This window comes from Uranotaenia lowii, chromosome 3 (assembly GCF_029784155.1).
Source record: "Uranotaenia lowii strain MFRU-FL chromosome 3, ASM2978415v1, whole genome shotgun sequence".
NCBI classification, from domain to species: Eukaryota; Metazoa; Arthropoda; class Insecta; order Diptera; family Culicidae; genus Uranotaenia; species Uranotaenia lowii.
Genome location: NC_073693.1, coordinates 341,701,122 through 341,722,381, shown reverse-complemented (window position 1 = coordinate 341,722,381; position 21,260 = coordinate 341,701,122). Strand labels below are relative to the sequence as shown.

General features: G+C 35.9%; 1 protein-coding gene and 1 pseudogene across 1 annotated transcript in view; one reads left to right on the top strand and one right to left on the bottom strand.

Annotated features, from left to right (window-relative positions):
* The first annotated feature begins 10,595 nt into the window (after positions 1 to 10,595).
* On the top strand, positions 10,596 to 10,752 carry LOC129758871 (U4 spliceosomal RNA; annotated as a pseudogene).
* Positions 10,753 to 14,529: 3,777 nt separating this feature from the next.
* The window catches only part of LOC129758249 (casein kinase I), a gene marked incomplete at its 5' end in the record, with an annotated part of 46,018 nt that continues 39,287 nt past the window's right edge, over positions 14,530 to 21,260 (bottom strand). The window contains one exon of the mRNA XM_055755720.1: positions 14,530 to 18,720. Within this exon, the coding sequence (XP_055611695.1) occupies positions 18,669 to 18,720 (52 nt within the window). The remainder of the gene's footprint in view (positions 18,721 to 21,260) is intronic.

Genomic DNA, 21,260 nt, shown 5'->3' with positions numbered 1-21,260 from the left:
TATCCGGGGCTCATAAAAGTTTACAACGGTTCGACCACCTCATTTTTTAAAGTAAAAAAGCTGAAAAATTAATACCTTCGAACTATCATACAATTTCTACTTACCTTAGGGAATTGGCATTAATCCTCGCGGGATCCTTATCCTTGAACTGTCCTGGGCTACAGGGAGATAGCTAACCGAACCTCGTAGCACTCCATATCTCGTGAAATTCAGGGGCACTCAGGAACTCGAGCAAATTCAGGACATCTTTCTTCTTTCCGGCAGCAAGCAAACAAATCTCGAAAATACAGATGGAATCAGCATCATAGTTGTGGAGCTAAATCAGGTAAGTTTTTTAAATTGATTTTTAGCTAAGTGAAATATTTACATTTCCCCGCTCTTTTTCAGATATCGGATTTTTAAAACAACCTTGTTGTTTTCTGGGTTCTTGGATTTTCACGTAATTTAGAAACTGTTTTGTACATGAAAATCTCGAATTGAAGCCGATTCGCCCCTACAGGAATAATAAAAACTTCCTTAAAATTACTGATAAAAAAAACATCTCAAACCTACAGGCTAATTTGACAGTTGTTTTTCTGTTCAGTTTTTCTGTCCTGAAAATGTCCTTTTATTTCAGCTGTTGAAAATACAAGACGAAATCGTTTCGACCACATGGGAAAAGATTGAAGTGTGTTCGTTCATACTTCGTTAGTTGTGATAACTTTGAATTGAAATACGATAGTTTCATCTGGGTTCCAGACAAATAACACTAAAAGTTGATGTTATGGCACTGACTAATAAAAACATGATTAATAGTAGATATTTCGATTCGAATATTAGTGAGATCACTGTTGAGATGGCCAAATTACATGGCTTACTATAAGAAAGAAAGTGCTCATTTGCTACTAAAATTTTAAGAAACTTGGTGAACTTGCAGCAAAACACAGACTTCCGACAATCTAGTAATTCACTTTCCTTTGTCGGAAGTCTGTCGGTAGTCTGAGGTCCGGACTTCCGAAGTAAAAGTTAGTGCTGACGCGATAATAAGACACTTTGTCTTATTACCCACCAGCAACAGAACATTATCAAAACAAAATCAGGAACAGTCTTTCAAATCCGTTCTACTCCAGCTACTCCATCTTATTTACCGGAGCCAATCATTTCTCCAGCCACACAACCTTATTCAACTGAGCTGGAACGTTATCAAAACAGACTTAGCAACGGTCTTTCCAATGTGCTTCCCCTTCTTTTTTAAAGTTAGTCGGCGGAACAAAGGGCCCTATTATTGTGAATTTCAAAAAAAAAATTAGAAACGTCGCTGGTGAACTGGCAACAAAACATAAACTTTCGACAATCTAGTACTTCACTTTTCCTTGTCGGAAGTCCGGACTTCCGAAGTCAAATTTAGTCCTGGCGCCTTAATATTACAGTAGTCGAGCCGAGTCGAATTTCAGTCGAGTAACTAAGTCGACTGCTTGAAAGGTTGAAAGTTCTTGACTCAGCTGGCACGATTAACCGAGCCAAGTTAGTTTTGGTTCCGGTTTTTTAATTCGATCAGTTTCACTCGACTACCCTAATACGAAATTTCGCTCGACTCGACAGTGACTGGAGTCGAGTCGAGTTACTCGACTCATTTTATGTAATAGGGCCCATAATCAAAACAAACGTTGAAAAAGTCTTGTCAATCTGTGCTCTTCCAGCCAACTGCGCCATACCCAACTGGAGCTGGAACAATTTCATAACATTTTCGTTGGTGATGGAAAGAATTAGAGAAACATGAGGTATCAAAGAACGAAAGAACATAAGCCGTACACATCATGAATTTTTCGAAAAAGATACAACCGCTCACCGGCAGGACTTGAACCTGCAATCTCCGCTTCGGTACAACGGCGCGTTAGCCAATTTCACCACGGTGAACGTGATGAAATCGGCGAACACCAGCAATCGAGCTCTGCCGATCAACTCCGTCTCATTTACCGGAACGGGATCAAGACTAGGATTATTCGATCTTCTGGAAAAGATCGATTCCAAGATCGACCCAGTTGAATGGTTCCAGGATCGATCCACTTGAAAAATCGAAGCAAAAGGATCGATCTCTGCAAAATCGATCTTTTCAATTTTTTTCAAAAAAGGGTGTTGCTTGAGGGCTGCTTTACGCTGAATTAAACAGTGAAAACGACAGGAAAGCTCATAAAATTGTAAATCAAATGTATAAGTAATAAAAAATACATGTTATAAAATTCATCATCAAAATTTTTTTCACTTTTCCTGACTTTAATTGAGTGTTTATGATGACATATAAAAAAAGTAAATATATGCTTTTCTCCATACGACATACTAAGAAGATCAAATTATAAGCGCGTTTGAAAAGAAAAAGTATAGCTATCATCTAAAAAAGTAAAGTTCAATTTTTCAAGTATCCTAACTTCCATTAAGAAAATTGGCAATATTACAATATTTTTTTGAGAAATATAATAATTTCAATGTAAATAGATATAAATAAATCAAACGCTATATTTTTCTGTAAATACTATTTATTGTGGACTCATTCGCTGAACAGCTTTAACTATGAATCTTAAAATTTTCGACAAAAACTTAATTTTTGACCTTAGTAAATTGCTATAGATGCTTAATTAAAGGCTGAGTAAGCTTTCAAGTGTCATTTCTATGAAACATTCGATTACTTGAGCATTCGATAAAAGTTCACGTTTTCCTCAAGAGAATAGACTAATTGTGGTAGGCCACGACCACACAACCAATCAGAAACTACTAGAATGTCGTCGGGATGAGGCAGAGGATGCCGGTCGGATTCCAGAGCTGCGTTGAGTCCAGTTGAGTAATCGCCGCAAATTCGAACAGAGACGTTGTCCGATTTGCGAACCACGACGATAAGGGCAGCCCAATTGGAGAACTGCACTGGAGAAATGATGCCGCGTTCTTGTAGCCTTTGGAGTTCAGCATCCACCTTCGGGAGAGCGGCATAGGCTACCGGGCGCTTGGGGCAGTATACTGGTCGGGAATCCGGCTTGAGGTAGAGTGTAACCTGTGCTTTGGTACACAGCCCAAGGGAACTCTGGAACACTTCGGGAAACTTAACCTTCAGTCGTTGTGCCACGTCTTCGGATTTCTGGATGGAGTTCACCAACGAGTCGAAGGAACTGACCAAAGGTTGAATAACTCGATGAAGTCGCTACCCAGCACGTCGAGATCGGAGTGGTTGGCCACGTAGATGCACCCTTGTTTGGAGACGTTCCGGATGGTTACTTCGGTGATAAACTCTCCTTTCAAGTCGAGCTTGTCACCGGAAGCGCTGACAGCAACGATGTTCGTAGGGTTGATTTTTGGTTTCCCGATGCAAGCCCAGAGGCGTGATTATGGAACTCGAAACAATCGAGTTTCGTTCGATTCGACCAACTTTGGCATCACCGATCTCGATACGAATGGAACGTTTCGAGATGATCTACAACCCGATTTACTCGAAATCTAATACGTAAAAATTTAGAACTCGAACGAGATTCGTAATACTGATTCTAATCCGATTCGAGTTCTACTCGATACGGGTAACTCGAATCGAATAGGATTCATAATTCCACCCCAGGTTTCCGTCGAAATTATGGTGATGTCGGCCGCACAGTCGAGTTGGAGCTTCACATTGACACGGTTCAAATTTACCTCAGCAAATTTGCGCTTTCTGGAGATGTCAACATGTTTCGCCAAACTGATGCTCTTCATCTTTCGGTTGCTCGGGTGATGCTCGTCGGTTGGTTTCTTCCTGGATTCTGCTGAAGCACAGTAACCTTCCTTGCGACCCCTGCGTTTGCATTTTCCGCAGGTGCAATTCTGGAACCGGCACTCACGGACGTAATGGAAGTTCCCGCAGAGCCAGCAAGCCGTCTTCGGAACCTTTTTCGTCTTCTTCCCGGGAGGCTTGGTATGGAGGGACACAGCGTTGATTGAGGGGTCCTTCTTCTTAATCATTTGTGTGTCCTGTTTCAGGTTGATGAGCTTGTGGCACTCGTCTACCAGCTTGTCCAGGGTAAGCTGGCAACCTTCGGCAGGTGGAGCGCTTTCTTCGGCTTCGAGCTTACTAATGAGCCGAGTTCGTATGTCCGCGTCCCGTGGCGATTGTAAACCACATACGAAACGCAGAGCTTTAAACTGGTCACTACTCACTAGTAAGCCGGTTGAGTTGAAACGCCTCGCAGTTTTTTTTAATGGAAGCTGCGTATGCGGCGAAATCATCTGCGTCGTCCTTCTTATACTGCAGACACTGGTACCGTGCGTTGAACAGCGATTTTTGTCGACCGAAGAGACGCTTGAGCTTTGTCACCGTTGTTTCAAAGTCAAAGTCAGGAGGAGGAGCAGCCTGACCTTGGCAGCGTCGTCCAAATGTTGCCCATACTCTAGTTTAGTCAACTTGCTTTTCATTCTTCTGGGAACGCGACACTAATATAAAGTAAGGATTCCAGAATAATTTTCCCAAGTAGTCGGGCCGGGAAATTCCAAGCAATTTATCTGAAAACCTGTTAAAAACCCGGCAATGGATTTAAAATTTTGATTTAAATCTTTAAAATGCCAAACAATAATCTAAAAAATGTAAGGGAAAAGTAAAAAAAAAATAGAAAAATTTCGAAAAATATGCAATATTCAATTCATGTTAAAGGCACCGGAAAACATTTTTGTTTATTTTGATGGTTCATATTTTTACAAAAACCTATATTTTTTTAGAGATTATCGAAAAATGTTAATTAAACCGAGCAAAATCCAGGCAGTTTTTATAATATCCGGGCACCCGGGCTGGACCGAACTTAACTCGAAAATTTCATTGACGAACCGGGCAATCTGGAATGCTTAATTTAAAGATTTAAAGCGTCATCTTTTAAGTAGGTGTCAATTCTTTTAAAATAATAATAAATAATAAAAAGCAGTCTTTCGGGTGATGCCCGTTATCAAAATTCTGCTCGTAACTGATTCTGAAAATCTCCGGAATAAATATAAAAAAAAACACTTCAAAAGATCGAATCGAAAATAATTTTTTTTAATCGATTTTTCCAAGGTTAAAGAATCGATCCAAAAAATCGGAAATTTGCGTTCAAAAGATCGGTCTCGCAAAGATCGATCCAAGATCGACCAATCCTATTCTAGACACTAGGGAAATTACCATCGTTAGGTGAACGATTGAATATAATATGCAGTGGTTCGCCATGAAATAATTCTGCAATTCCCAGTGTAAAACAAGGCGGGGTCCTGGCGACAAAACGATAGCTTTTACTGCTTTTGAAGCTCTCAAGACCTCTCATGCTAGGTTAAAAACTTCAGAGGAGGGTTCATTTCAAAACTAGGCTGTGTTTCGAAGAATTCGTTGGCAGCAGGTTGCGTATATGTTGAATAAATGCTCTTGGAAAATATGTGAGGAAATTTCAGAAGGGCGCCCGTCAAATGAGACTCGCAGTGGCAGGCTGCAGAGAATTGTTAGAAATTTTCAGAATTTTAAGAATTTAGAATCGTTATGTCATTGATGTATCTTCTGAAAACTTAGTGTTATATAATGCTGAGTAGTCAGCTCCCGTTGACGCTAGATCGACTTTGTTTTCTTCAGTTTTATTCTGTAAATATCGTTCGCATGTTTTTCGTAGTTCCAGGGTTGCTAGCGATTTTTCGTTTCGAAATTCCAAAGTTTTTCCCGGTTTTCCCCTGGTTTTTCCCGGTTAAAAATGATGATTTTCTCGGTATTTATTATATTTGTTTTAGTATAATATAAAATCAATATAAAGCCCTGAAATGTCTAACAATGTTTATTAAAACTTGTTAACCGGTATGAATTCATGACAAATACTTCAACGTCTTTCAACACATTGTCTTTTCGTATCAAATTGACAGGTTTTTATAAATGTTCAGACGAATCCAACGAAATTGGAATACTTATCGTTTTGCTCTACACTTTGAACAATTAAATGTAGAATTAATACATTAAAATATGTAGAAAAAACATCGAAATATAATATTAAATCATCTTGTCAACTTGAATGGAAATTTGTCTTACAAAACTTAAAATCATCAGATTGCAGGGAAATGTTTAGTTATTTTCTTCTGCAGTTATATATTTTTTTTTTATAAAAATCCAAAGACAGGTTATAAAGAAAAATAATTTTCTTCATACAAAACAATAAATAAATTCAGAAGTGCCCTAGTCATTTGAACTTAAGATTCGTGAAAATATTTTAAATTATGAATAAGACAGGGCTGAATATAGAGACCTCAGATTTCGAGAGGATTTTTACATTAAAATATATATTCCCGCTCGGGAAACTTTAAGCAAAATTTTAACGTTGGAAGAATAAAAAAATCAAATTATTTGCGATATACATAGGCTTCGCTCATCAGGCCAATTTAAATGAAAAACAGAGCATCAAAAACCACAACATTGAAAAAAAAATCTTTTCTGACAAAAAAGATATTTCTTTCGTCAGAAAAAATTAACTCTGCTTAAAAATCTAACGCTACTAAAATATTTGGTTTCTGCATGAATAATAATTAAATGAAACGTGTTCATCGAATACTGACTATTTGACGCCAAAACGAAAATTGGTTGTCGTAAACTAAAAAACGATAAAAATTTTGGGTAACACATTAAGGACCGCGAAAAAATATACGCCAAGAAACACCGAAATTCGACACTCATATATCTATCATAAACCACTGGACCAATCATTAAGTATCATTAGGTTACAAACGTTTTGTGTATAGTTTTGTTAAGTGTTTAGTAATTAAATTTAGAACATTTGAAATATGCTTGTTAGTGTAGCACACTTGCTGAGAGAAAAAAAAAGATATCTCGAATTTGATCCGCAATGAGTTAGGAAAACTATTTCCCGAGCAGACTTTGATGCCAGAATTGATAGCAAACTGAGATCATAATAAGGTGTCAACAGCAAACTGATAGCATTCTTTGCTGTAGAATTTTGTACGAGAGCAAAATTAGGCATAATTAAGGTTTCATATATTTTTATTTGACAGCAAACTGAGAGCACATTTAGGATTCAACAGCAAACCATGAGCAAAATTTGGTGTAGAAATTTATATGATAGCAAAACTAAGCATAATTATGGTATCCATACATTTTCGTGAATAAAAACGTGAGACCAAAATTATAGCACAATTTGCTGTACAACCAACCGAACAGAAAAATTCGGCATATTTGTGGAACACTTAAAAAAAAGGCAGCAAAAATAGGCAATAATCGTTCAATTTTACATTGAAAGCTATACAAATTGTTAGACCATCACTCAACACACAAATTTATAATGTGCTTGAAATACACACCGTGGTTTGTAAAATTACAAACCATGAAATTGACTATGCGATGCAAATTTACTTCAGGCAATGTATAGTACAAATGTTGTTTTATGTTCTATTCAATTCAAAATTAACCTGTGTATAAGATCCTAATTCCAATTTGAAAAAAAATTCTAATAATTATTTTCATCCTGTTTCTGCCTACTATTACGTTTAAATATTTGATTACCAACATAGTACGCACATTATTTTGTTATTATTTCGCTGGCATAGCAAAATTAGGCATAATTAAGGTATCACTATTTAATTTAATTTATTTTCTTTATGATTCTCAGTGGACTTGCTTCCCATTCATATTATATATTGATATGTATCGTCATTTTAAGAATAGTTAAGCTTGAATTAACTTATTATAGATTAACAACCGGTCATTATTTTCCATTCTTTTCTTATTTTTATTATGTATATTATTTTGAGTTTTTCGATGGCTAGGAAAACAAGAAAATACTAAGAATCATTGCTGCCGGCCCTAAGCCCGGACGAAGAAGGATTTTTGTAACGTTATTTATTTATTCCACTTATTTATCCATTTATTTTTGAAAATATATTAATTTTATTACTTGTTAATATTTCAAATATTTGATTTTTTTTCAATTTTTTGTTATATTAATTTGTTTATTTTAAACTTATTCTTTTTTATTGACTTTTAACTATTTTATTAAAACAAACTTTTTATATAAAAAGCTGAGGATTACTTTACTTTATTTTAAAATTTTACTTACATATATTAATATATTTTCATTTCAAGTTAATAAATTTTTATAAGGTTCTTAAAATTGATTTATCAATAAAAGAATCAAAATAAGCACTTGGGAGCAAATTGCATGGTACTAATATTTTCTAATTTTGCAAAATGACTCTGTGTCCTGTGTTTAATATTTATAGTTCAAAGCAAAAAAACAGGTTCGTAATATAAGTTTTCAACATCATCCAAAAATCATGGTAATATAGTTTACTTCTGCTACATTTGTTTGAGCTAAAGCTCGGCGCGGTACCAGAATGATAGTGACGAGTGTGCATTTTTACTTTGCTTGCGATTGGTGCTGAAACTCAAATATAGGTTGCGAACTCGCAATAAGACATTCATTAGATAAGTGTAAAAATAATGTTTTTTTGTGAGTATGCGCTCTTCGCATTTTGATTACACTTTTAAGCTTTTAAGCTTAGTTCTTTTAGAAATGGGACAGTTACGAATGCCTGTATCTCAAAAACTATTCGTTTGAACGAAATAGTTTCTATGAAGAAAATGAAGGTAATGTTATGATCTTTCATGAAAAAATTTGAAAAAAAATATTTACTGTTTTTTGTTAAGGAAATTTCTACTTTATTTTTGGTATCTCCCATTGGCCGGCGCACACTTTTCTCAGTCATGGTATTGATCAGTTTCTTCAACTTATACTTCGTAAAATCTATATTTTAGGTGGCTTCACCTTCCTTCTTCAATTTCTGATACTTTTCGGTCCAATACTTCTCTTTTAAAAGAAACTGGAAGCATTTCAGTGAATATACAGTTGTTTCGAAATGAACAAATTTGATTATTTTTGATCACATTTTTTAACGTTTTTTTTTTGTACCGGTTTAACAGCTTAAGAGCTTTGGAACTATCAAAAAATGGTTGTTTGAGGTTGGGTTTCAATGAGTCATCACTAGGCAACACTTTCAGCTTATCGGAGAAAATTGTTTTGGACATTTCAGCGATCTACCCTTAGTTTTTCGTTTATTGAAAATTAAAAAGGCTGGTATGAGACTTGACTTCCTTGATGACCCTTAACCGTTGTTGCCGATCATGTGCTTCACTCCAATACTTGATTTGAACTTTGTGGACATTATTGACAGTGTTTGCATACTTATCCACCACAAAAACTCAGTAATTCTTTGAATAATCAACGGTTTTGTCAGCTATCAATTTGATAATGACGAATTTTAAAGGAAACTGTGCAAAATTATTTTTTTCTTTTTCTCTTGCATCGTACATATCTCAAAAACGAGTAAATTTTAAATTTTGAAAAAAATAGGTCGAATAGTACTTTTTACAGGCAACAAAATGCTGTCAAAATTTTTAATATCCAATAACTAGTTAACGAGCTATTAGCAAATGAAAGTGTCCCATTTCTAAAAGAACTAAGCTTTACAAAACGTTTAACAAAATCGTAATGAATAAGTAAAGAACTATTTTTTATTTCCTAGTCTTCCAGTGTTGAGTGAAAAATTGTAACCGTGTATAATTGTAAACAAAGATCAATCACGCATCAGTTCGCGGTCGCTCGTGATTAACTTATTTCAATGCGACTTAAAAAGAAAATTTTATTATCCGCGAGTGCAGGTTGATCCGCGAGCGCGTACCAAGGAGTATAACCCGTAACAAGATGGGTCATATGGATTTTTCCGTTTTGCTGGAACCTTACGGAATGATGCTGATCGGAGACAGCCGGAACGTCGAGACCAAGATCGGAACTATTCTACGACAGAGCGAAACTGTGAACAACGGACACCACCATTGGTATAAACCTCAACATCCCTGCAGATCTGTACTTCCTGATAAAGAAGGTACATCGATAACCTGTTTTAGATGGTGCTGATGAATAGAAGCGGCTGTTGGATGATTCCAAGCCGGAAGTGCAGCGGGAGGATCCTATTAAATATACCGGGGTAAGTGCGGACAATTGCTTATAAGAGTGCATAAAACATTTGAAAATCTTAACTTTGTAAAGATAAAAATACGTTTAAAGAACCTTTACAGCTGGTTAATCTATGGTAGAGATTTTAACAAAAGATAAACTGAAACCAAAATACCCTAAATATGTTGATGTGTAGAAATGTCTGGTAATTATATTCGAATAGTATCGTCTGGCCTCTTATATGATTAAGTTCGCTTCTAGTTGGTATTGTGTTAGAAACATGAACTATATCTATTGAAAATTATATATATTTTTTAAATTCAGCCAAACAAGTTTTTGTGTTATGTTGAAAACCGGGAGAAAAAACAAAACAAGAAAATTAAAATTGTTGTTCAAAGTTCAGAAAATAAGTTTAAAATTAATCGTGTACTTTTTGCAGTGTAGCTCAAACCAAGCTTAATGTAATGTTCATTTTCAGTTGCATAATCAAAGGCGATTTTTCTCATGCGTTACATTGAATGTGATGCACTACCAAAATAACCTTTGTTTATGCAACGTAACATGAATAAATAAATTTAGCTTGGTTTGTGCTACACTGCAAAAATTCAAGAAATATTTGAATAATTAAACAACATTTTTTTTAGCTTTGCGCAGTGGCGATATCGTAACCAATGAGGTTCTACCGAGGTGCGATTATTGCTAGTTGAAAACAACATTTTGATTTTTTTTTTGCTTCAAATATGTTCAACGCAACTTACACAAAAACTTGTTTGGCTTAATTTATAACAAAATATATTTTAATAAGTATCGTAGCATCAAACCAACATCGCCTTTATTCAACCAAATCGCCAAATATTCAACGACACACAAAGACTTGTTTGGCCTAATTTAACAAAATATTCAACTTCTAAAGGTGTAGTTCAAGTATCTAACACAAATTCAATTTAAAGTTTTCTTAATCATATTACAGGCAATGGTGTAAAAGTGTGTTTAATTGATAAAAAAATATAAAAAGCGAAAAAATTATGTTAGAATATTCTCATAAAATTCAAAAAATTATTCAGCATTTTTTTATTTAAAAAAAGCTGATCAATTTATTGAATTTTCATTAATACCTATTGTCCTTTTCTACTCACAAATACCAGAAGGTAAAGTGTCACTAACAAAAAAATGAAGACATTTAAATTTTAAGAAAAAAAGTTTTTTTTAATTACTGAAGCATGTTCGTTTTATAACTTCTACAAAAAAAAGAATGTTTAGGCTCATGCTTAATGGCTTTTCGGGGTTTTCATAGTAAAATTATCATGAAGATTTTTAACTTTTGAAGAGAATATGAAACTAAAAGATCTAAAATTTGTTGATATATTGGAATGCATAATAAGTATGAATATATTTTAAAAACAATTTGTTTGAAATCTACGTCATACTATTTGCAGTGTAATTCTAACCAAGCAAATTTTTTTTCCTAATTTTATTAGTGACACCATTATTTTAGCATTCGTGTCGAGCAAAATTAATTTTTTTAGGTTTTATTTTTGACACTTTCCCATCATTATGGCATTCGTGTCTAAAAAAGCAAAATTAAATGTTTATTTTAAGTTGCATCAAGAAGGGGGTTTTTGGTAGTGCCAAAAGATAATTCAGAATATTGAAATCAATTGTTTTATGGTAAAAAAGATACGATTTTGACAATCATGTATGTTATCAGGGAAATTTAGTTGTATTGGCTCTGAACTGGTTTAATGTTCACAATATTTCATTTTTTCGTCATTCAGAACAATAAGGCAGTTTGAGTGTTTTGCAAATTTGGTTACCCTTAATTACACATTTTCTCAAAATTTAGAGCTTTTCGAGCTACAATAATGTTCTATTGTTCTCGCGTTGCTTCTATCAAGCATATTTCTTTAGAATTGATAATCCACATGTTCATACCAATTTTATAATGATTTTTCCAAAATTGAACTAACGAAAAAGCCGTGAATCGGAATTTTAAGTAAGGTACACCGGGGCAAATGCCCCCATAAACGGGGCAAGTGCAAATTTTGAAATTTTTTCACAAAAGCACCGTTACTTTTTACCAACATTTTTTTATTTTTCACTTTCAGTGGGAATTTGTTGAGAACTATTTTAGTGATGCAACGAACGATAATTGATAATATTTGAACATATACATATTTTTCTAGGACATGTGAAAGTTGAACTATGGTGAAAACCGTTTGAACTTGCCCCGGTGTACCTTATCCATTTTTAAACATAAATTCAGGTGTTTGGCTGGATGGAATAGTGAGATGAAGTTCGATCAGTTTTTAATATTTAGTTACAAAAATTCAACGATTTGAAAAATCTTTGATCTTGGGAATAAAAATAAATAAATAAATAAATAAACAAAAACAAATCGCACAATACACTTAGAAGAATCCTGAGGAGACTTCTGCGAAAAATGTTTATCAAATAATGCTATCATGCGTTGCTACCGAAAGTTGGTATCTTCTTGACCGGATGAGGATGGTACAATACCAAAATTTCAGGTATAGTTTGTATTAATTCGAAATACGGATTCGAATTTATAATTGCTAACACGTTGCATAACTAAAGGCGAGTAAGGTTTTTCGACCAACTTTTTTGCATTTTTTTTCAAGGGAGGGTCATTCTTCCCTACACCAACTTTTTGGCCAAATGAAACCAAATGCTATCACGTCTCGAGAAGCTAAATTTGCTCAACTCTGATTGACATAAGAAACAACAACAGCAAAAAATATGAAAAGATTAAATACGGAGAGCCAAGTAAGGCTAAATTTTGATTTGATTAAAACCAAAATTAAACCTCGATTTGCTCTCGTTTTTTTATAGTTTTGAGAGCATATTGATGCCAAATTTTGCTAAAGCCGAGAATTTTATGATGCCTTATATTGGCATCATTGTGCTCTCCAAGCTTTCGGAGAACGAGGTGTAGTTAGGGTCTCACTTTTAGCAAAATTTGGTATCACTTTGCTAACCAAGTATGAAACTTTGTGCTCTCATTTTTGCTGTGTACCACCTTATGTCAAGCAAAATGAGAGCAACTTGGGCTCTCAGGGCGTGATAGCAAAATTTGCTCTAACTTTGCCATAAATGTCTGCTCGGGTTAAACTGTGTTTGTTACTTATGAACGAAAATAAGTGTAACCTCATGTGAATGTATATCAAGATTGCCGAAAACTGCGCTTAAATTTAGAAATCAATTTAAAAATAATTTTGAAACTCTGTGAAAAAATTCCTAACATGACAATTTTCCCGGTGATGTGCCGAAATTCCCGGTTTTTTCCCGGTTTCCCGGTGTTGAGATGAAATTCCAAAGTTTTTCCCGGTTTTCCCGGTTTTCCCGGTTCGCTAGCAACCCTGTAGTTCGTTTTTTTTAAACGACGAAGCTCGGTGTTCCACAAGGGTGGTCTGTACGACTGATGTTGAAGAGGTCGTTTCTTTGGAGTGTGAAGCGCTACGATTTTTGGCAATTGTCCTAAAAAAATCGAAACAGCTTCATCGGACATTGGCTGCCAATAAATTGTCAAGATTTTTGTCGTCAATTACAGCATTATCTTAGACGATGGAGTTGACCGGTGATTGCGGATAGTTATAGAGTTCAGACTATCCACAATCTTGTGTACTCCAGGGCTGTTTGTAAAAATGAAACAAGAACTCTGCCTTTTACGTTTTCTTGAGAGCACATCTGAAATTAACCAGCAGCTAGAGGCGTTCGAGTTGTCTGGATAACTACTAATGATTCCATCAAAACTCCACATTCGATTCCAGATTCGAGAGATAATATTTAAGTTGACTGTAAACTAATACTCTTGTTTGAGGTTTTTCCATTTTTTTCCTGGTTCGGGTGTCGAATTCTGTCATTGAATTAAAAATTTCAACCTGAGCTTATGCTCAGGTTCAGGCTTTGGCCATTTTGATTTTTTTTCCCGACCATGATCTTGTTAATAAATTTGTAATTTAATTCTCTTCTTTCTTTAGAACAGAAGTGTCAAGAGATTGGTTCAGTAATTCAAAATATCATGTAACAAAAATGAATAATTCAACTAACTATCTCGCTGAAACAATGAAAAAAGTGCTTCCCAGCTGCTCCAATAGCTGTTTCGGTCAAAATACAAACATAATTGTGCATCAAAAACATTATTTCTCGATGGATTTAGATGATGATCGTAATAAGAAACGGCAGCGACGATGAAGTGGAGAGAGTGAATCGATTTCCAATGTTCTAGTACTACAAAACGTTTCGGCGTGTAAGCTCAACACAAAACAACAACCAACGGAAAAGAAGTTTCGCAAAAAGAGGGAACTGGTGAAATGAAATAAAAATGCAAATGATACTCACACAGCAATAATTAATATTTAACTACTACAGTCGTTTTATTCTGGTTTTCTTGGTTTCTCTTCTCTCTCACGCGCGCGCTTACATTTACACAATTCTAGCTTCGCGCTCTAGTTTTTTTCTGTTTGTTTGTTTGTTTGTTTACACTCTCTGCTGGTTAGCGCAGCGATGTCGCATTTTTCTTTCCTGTCACATATAGTTTTTATACTTGTGTTTCTTCTCTTTGCTCATTTTTGCTAATGTCTAGTAGTTTTATTTCTTGCTTACTTGCGTGTTTTTTCTTCTCTCGCACTCTCTTCTGACTGTCTTGCGATTTTGTTATGCGCCTTCCCTTATCTCATACACTCGTTTCCACACTTTCTCTTACGCGCGCTTCCTAACTCTCTCGCTCTTGTTTCTTGTTCTAGTATCGCTTCCTGGCGCTAGTTTAAATACACTTATTTGATACATGGTAAAATATACACTATACAAAAAGAAACTATTTATATCACAATTAGATTAAACGAAAAAAGAAAAGAAAAAATCAACAAAGTCCTTTCGGTTTTTAGCGATTGATGCTCTTTCTACTACGTTCATAGTTGTTTTTCTTCTTCTTCATTTCTTCTCCAGCTCCAAGTTTTGGCTTCAACGTTCGTTAATCGTCTTTTCGTTTCCTTCTTTTTTCCTATTTATACATTTTTGCTAACCTTTCGTTTTTTTTTTCTTAGTTCCATTACTTTAGTTTCCTTTGATACGTACGCAAAAAATCAACGAAATCGCAACGAAAAAAAAATCAAAATGAAAATAACTTCCAAACACGTAACGCAGTGAATCGTTCTGAAGTTTCATTCATTCAATAGTTTCGTGCATCCGGAATTGGCACTCACTCACTCGCTCACTCACTTTCGCTCTGTCTGTTTCGTGTCCGTTTTGATGGGATCACACCTTTTTCAGTTCTACCCTTAAACTAGTACCTCCAGAGTACTGAAAACGAAAAAAAACGTTCGCGTTCGCTTTTGTGGGTTTGTCTTCCGCACTACTGAACACGCGATTAGTAACTGTGTTTGTTTTCAAACTCATTAAAAAGAAACCTAATGCTGCCTCACTCTTTCTACCTTTTTATCTCTTACTCTCTTCTGCATACTTTCTCGCAAAAATTCCTGATTTACGAAATGACTTGAATTGCAATAGTAGAATGGTTTCCAACGTGTGTGTGACCGTACTTTTTTTTTTTGTTTTTTTTTTCATAGTTTGTTTTTTTCGTTACAAATAGGTTTTTCCTATTGCTTTTTCTTCCGTCTGTGATTTACCAGTGTAGTACTAGATCAACTCGCGACCCGGTGGGTAGTTTCGAAGCGAGCTCGAACCTACTTAATGTTGAAGGGGGAGAAAAGTTACATCGCACACGATAAATGCATCAATGGTAGGCTCCTGTCATTTCGAAGCAAGCACGCGATCCAAAATTTCGGCTTCAAGCGTGCAAAGCACTCAATCTGGTACCTTTTTATTTTGAAAAATAAAAAACTGTCTAAAAGGATTTCGACGTCCGGATTAAAGTACATTTTTTAAAAACTCACTGGCACTAGGATGAGGAAAATACCAGAAGATCTACTCGTTTGTTTTAGGGGAGACGACTCATGTTTGGAAGTTTTAAAAGTGTAGTACTAGCATTCATAAAGTACTTCATATACCCACTCCCGATTGAATGTGTTGGTCGACGCGACTTCCAACCTAACGGAATACAAATAAATCTTTTTAGAAGCGTGTTTTCGACGACGATTATTGATGATAATAGTAGTACTAGATGATTCTAGATTTTGTCCGAAATGTCAAAATTTTTCCTTTATTTCTAAATTAGTTTTCCTGCATTCGTCTCGTTTAGAATCTCTCTTACACAAGCAGCAGATGAGATGTTCACGATTTTCTTTGAGTGTCATTGGATAAGCTCGTTTTTAGTGTTTCATTCATGAACCCGAGGAACCACACGGAGGAAAAATTATGTCGGACCAGGGAGTCGATTGGGCGGGCTTCAACTTTTAGTCTGCTGCCAATGTTAACGAGACACTGGACATTAGTGAGCTAACGTAAGCAGCACATGAAATAGAGCACGACGACAATTACCGATCGACCGATTTGCTTAGGAAATGGCAAGAGTTTTGAAAGTCCCTAGAATAAAACAACAGTTTTTCGTTGAATTAAAAAACTTGATTGAATAAACAAAAATTCAGATTTGTTTTAAGGAAAATATGCAACCATAACATTTTTTGTAAATTGTCGTAGTACTAGAATGAACTAATTTTTTGTTCACAAATCAAACACTTAGACGAATTCCATAGATTCTCAAAGCCACTCGGCCATTTCCCGAGCAAATTCTCACAGCTGCGGACGACGTTAAACGACGAAAGATAGCCGACGGTGGGGCGGTCGCGTCGCAATAATTCTTCACACGTGGGACCTTTTGATATGATGCACCGAGGGCAACAACGGGCAATGTTGTGTGTATGTGTGGTGGTTTTTATAGGTAGGTGTGAATCGATTGCACAAGAGGTGTGATCTAGAAAACATTCGCATTTCGAGGGGCGTTGTTTGTTGTTTTTTTAATGTTTTTCAAATTTAAGTACTCAAATCCAGGCGGGAAAACATAAACACTGTACTCTGAAGCAAATTTTTCAACCAATAGCGCCCCGCTGTTATGTGTTCTAGTACTGCTCTTCTGGCAAGCGACTCGCTTGAAAGACATACAATCTAGCAAAAAGGAGCTAAGGGCACGCGCGTGTGCATGAAATAGATAGTTAGATAGTACAGTAGAGTAGTGTCGTTGTTTTTCAAGACAGAGGGAGATGGAAGAAGCTACACAACATATTTTTGTTCTGTTTTGCTAAACTAGGAGGGGGATTATTTGTTGTTTTTTTTTCTCTTAGTTTTGTCCTGCTTTTATTAACTAGCGATTTGCCTCAGCTGTTTGCTATCTAGCCTAGATTGGTTATAAAGTACTAAAAGAGAGGAATTTGTAAGGGGGAAAATAGTTTCGTAGAAAATATGTTTACGTGTCTTCTCGGAAAAAAGTTTGCCTAAGAAAGTCTGCTGCTAGGGGTTTTCGTTTTTGTTTTCTTTTTGGTATTCAGTGTTGTACTTTGGTGATGGCTTGTAAGTGGTAGTAGTAGAAGAACTAGTAGCAGTGATTCATTCAAATTGGTGGCAGAATGCGCTGATATGGTGGTCTTGTAATTGTGTGGGTGTACTAGAGCTACTGATATAGCATGTAGTAGTGGGTGTAGTACTAGTAGTGATAAGAGTAGTAGTAGAAGTTTATGTAGAAGTGATGATAGTAGTGGAGGTCGGCTGCCGGATCCGCTCTTTCCACTTTCGAGGAAGACCGGATCGGAAGTTGATCTCAGAGTTTGCGGAAAAAGTGCAAGAGGATCGTAAGGTCATCCGGGTCAAAGTCGATATCATCATCAAAGTCACTGTTTTATTGCGAATTCCGATAGTCGGGTGCAAGGTCCAGAAAGGGGATAAGTTTTGTGATGTGTTGTGAGTGTCGTTGTAGCAGTAGAAATTGTTTTGCAAAAGTCACACGTTAATTACATATCAGTCAAAAGGTCAAACGCATTCCGAGATGATTTCGAAAGATTTATCGTATCAGGGTTTTGGCAATATTTGTTATTCGACGCGATTCCAGCGATTGTGTAGCGACGAAAAGATGTGGGGAGGGCGGGACCACGGCGGGCGGGCACGGGACGAGACGGCGCAATCCGATCCGATCAAAGTGTGAGGGGGGGTTGTAGAAGTGTGAACACACGGGCACACACGCACACACGCATCATAAACAAAGTGTTATTGGATACACAACGTTTCAATGGTGTATTTGTTCATTTTTTGTGTTTGTTTTCGCGGGGAGGGGCGTAGTCGGTACCACCACATTCACATTGATGTTGTCGTTCATTGAGCGGGGAAGATGATGTTGTTACCAGTGATTTTTTTTGTTGTTGGGTTGAGTTTGTTCAAGTTTTGTTTTCATTCGATTAGCGTGTTTTTTTTTTGGATTGTGGTGTGTGTGTTAATTTTTTTTGTTGGTACAACAACACGTTGGGATGTAACACCGCGCGGTAAATTATAATAAATAATTTAATAATTAATTAATTATTAAACTGGATTAGTATCGTAATAGTTAGCAATAAATTACAATGGAAGTGTCGGCGTCTGAGCTGTCGGTGTCGATGCCAGTACAGAGGTGGATGGATATCTGATCGTAGGCTGCGACGACGCCTGGATGTAATCCTGACTCGGATTTAGCACGCTGTCGCGCGAGTTTGAGTGTGACGTTGCACGTAGCAGCTTGACTGCCTCACGTTCCGGACTACATTGCACTGCTTCTAGTCATTTTTGACGGGTCGATTTCTTCTTCTTTCGTTTAAAGAAACAACAACATCTGGAAGAGAGGGAAAAGGTTGATGAGTATACGTAGATCATGTTTAAAATATCCTTCCTAATTCTTATGATATGTAAGACATGTTTCACAATTCATCCCTCAATTTAGATAGATTTAATAGTCTGAGCCTATAGTGTAAATTCACCAGAGAGCAAGAGAAATTAATTCGTTGAGCTTTGATGTGATCTTCTTATTCGGCGGGTTTATCACTTTAAAGCCACCTGAAAATCGATATCCAAAAAACTGCTTCGTCGTTCCGAACAGTGGGACCGACGTTCACCGAGCTTCACTTTCAATTGTAGTTCCATAAGATAAATTAAGGTTAAAAACTTCCGACTTCCGACAAAGAATAATGATGTCCTACATTGTCAAAAGTCTGTGTTCTGGTGTCAGTTCACCGACGACGTTTCTAAAAATTTCGCAACATAAATATCATCTGATCATCTTAAACATAAATATCATGGAAATCGGCAATGTTTTGGCGCAAATATCCAAGAGCAGCTAAACCTTTCATGACAGTGAGCGCGATGTGCTCGAAAAACGTTGGCCTGCTATTAATACCTAAGTCAAAAGTAGACTTCATGTTATCCAAGCTCATAACAGATGGTTTTAGCCATACTGAATGATGTTACGAGAACGTAATCCACTAGATTTTTTTTGCGTTAGCCGTCATTCCGTTTGAGTGGCACTAGTTCTCTAGTTAACCCTTCATTTCATGATTTTTTATTTTTTCTTGAAAAAATTCTCAATAGTGCGCAATGATGAGTACATGAAGGGAAAAATAATGAAAAAATATTATTTTCTCATATTTCGAGGATTTAGCCAAAATATTAATTGTTGCAAATTTGCAACAACATGAAATGGTTATACCTTTTCGTTCCTCATACAAGACAGCTAGAAATAAATGCTTATTCCTAATTTATCCAGCACTAATCGTAGTTAAAGCTCAAGAACTTCGTAAACCTAGTGTCTGGACACAATTTAGCTGGGGTTAGTAGCTAAGTATGTTGGTTACCCACCATGGGTGCACGGATTCACCTAAGTTTCTGCCTAAGTATGTGCTTACATGCATGATTTGAATCAATTAGTTCGACAAATTTCCAATGCAGCTTACACTAAAGCTTAGTTCTTTTAGAAATGGGACAGTTACGAATGCCTGTATCTCAAAAACCATTCTTTTGAACCAAATACTTTCTATGAAGAAAATGAAGGTAATGTTATGATATTTCATGAAAAAATTTGAAAAAAAATATTTACCGTTTTTTGTTAAAGAAATTTCTACTTTATTCTTGGTATCTCCCATTGGCCGGCGCACACTTTTTTCAGTCATGGTATTGATCAGTTTCTCCAACTTATACTTCGTAAAATCTATATTTTAGGTGGCTTCACCCTCCTTCTTCAATTTCTGATAATTTTTGGTCCAATACTTCTCTGGAAACTGGAAACTGGAAGCATTTAAGTGGATACAGTTGTTTCGAAATGAACAAATTTGATTATTTTTGACCACATTTTTGAACGTTTTTTTTTCGGTACCGGTTTTACAGCTTAAGAGCTTTGGAACTATCAAAAAATGGTTGTTTGAGGTTGGATTTCTATGAGTCATCACTAGGCAACACTTTCAGCTTATCGGAGAAAATTGTTTTGGATATTTCAGCGGTCTACCCTTAGTTTTTCGTTTATTGAAAATTAAAAATGCTGGTATGAGACTTGACTTCCCTGATGATCCTTAACCGTTGTTGCCGATCATTTTCTTCACTACAATGCTTGATTTGAACTTTGTGGACATTATTGACAGTGTTTGCATACTTATCCACCACAAAAACTCAGTAATTCTTTGAATAATCAACGGTTTTGTCAGCTATCAATTTGATAATGACGAACTTTAAAGGAAACTGTGCAAAATTATTTTTTTCTTTTTCTCTTACATCGTACATATCTCAAAAACGCGTAAATTTTAAATTTTGAAAAAAATAGGTCGAATAGTACTTTTTACAGGCAACAAAATGCTGTCAAAATTTTTAATATCCAATAACTAGTTAACGAGCTATTAGCAAATGAAAGTGTCCCATTTCTAAAAGAACTAAGCTTTATATCCGAACCCCATGGCTTCGTTTGATCTGTTATCGAGTAAATGTATTACTTATGTTGATGAAAGTATATTTTGGAAGAACAAGTCAATCTGGTGGGCTAGTTTACTATATGAATTCCGGTATACCTGTATATTTAGCTGACCTGGAAAACTGATTGAACATTCTTATATATGAGAATTTCAAGGAAGCACATCTTACCTGTTGGCCATTTATGTGATTTGGACCTAAAAGTTTTCTGCCGATACCCGTAATCGAACCCTTTACGCGTAGCATACCAAAACCAGACTCACGCCAGCGTATTCGCTAGCGGCTAGACCTCCCAGGCACAGTATTATTTTGGGAGCTGGAGGGTAGTTATGCGATAATATTCATTACGTTTGCTTGAAGGTGCTATATGGAAAGCTGAAACGTCTTTCCAATACAACTTTTTTGAAAAATAACCTTGTCAAA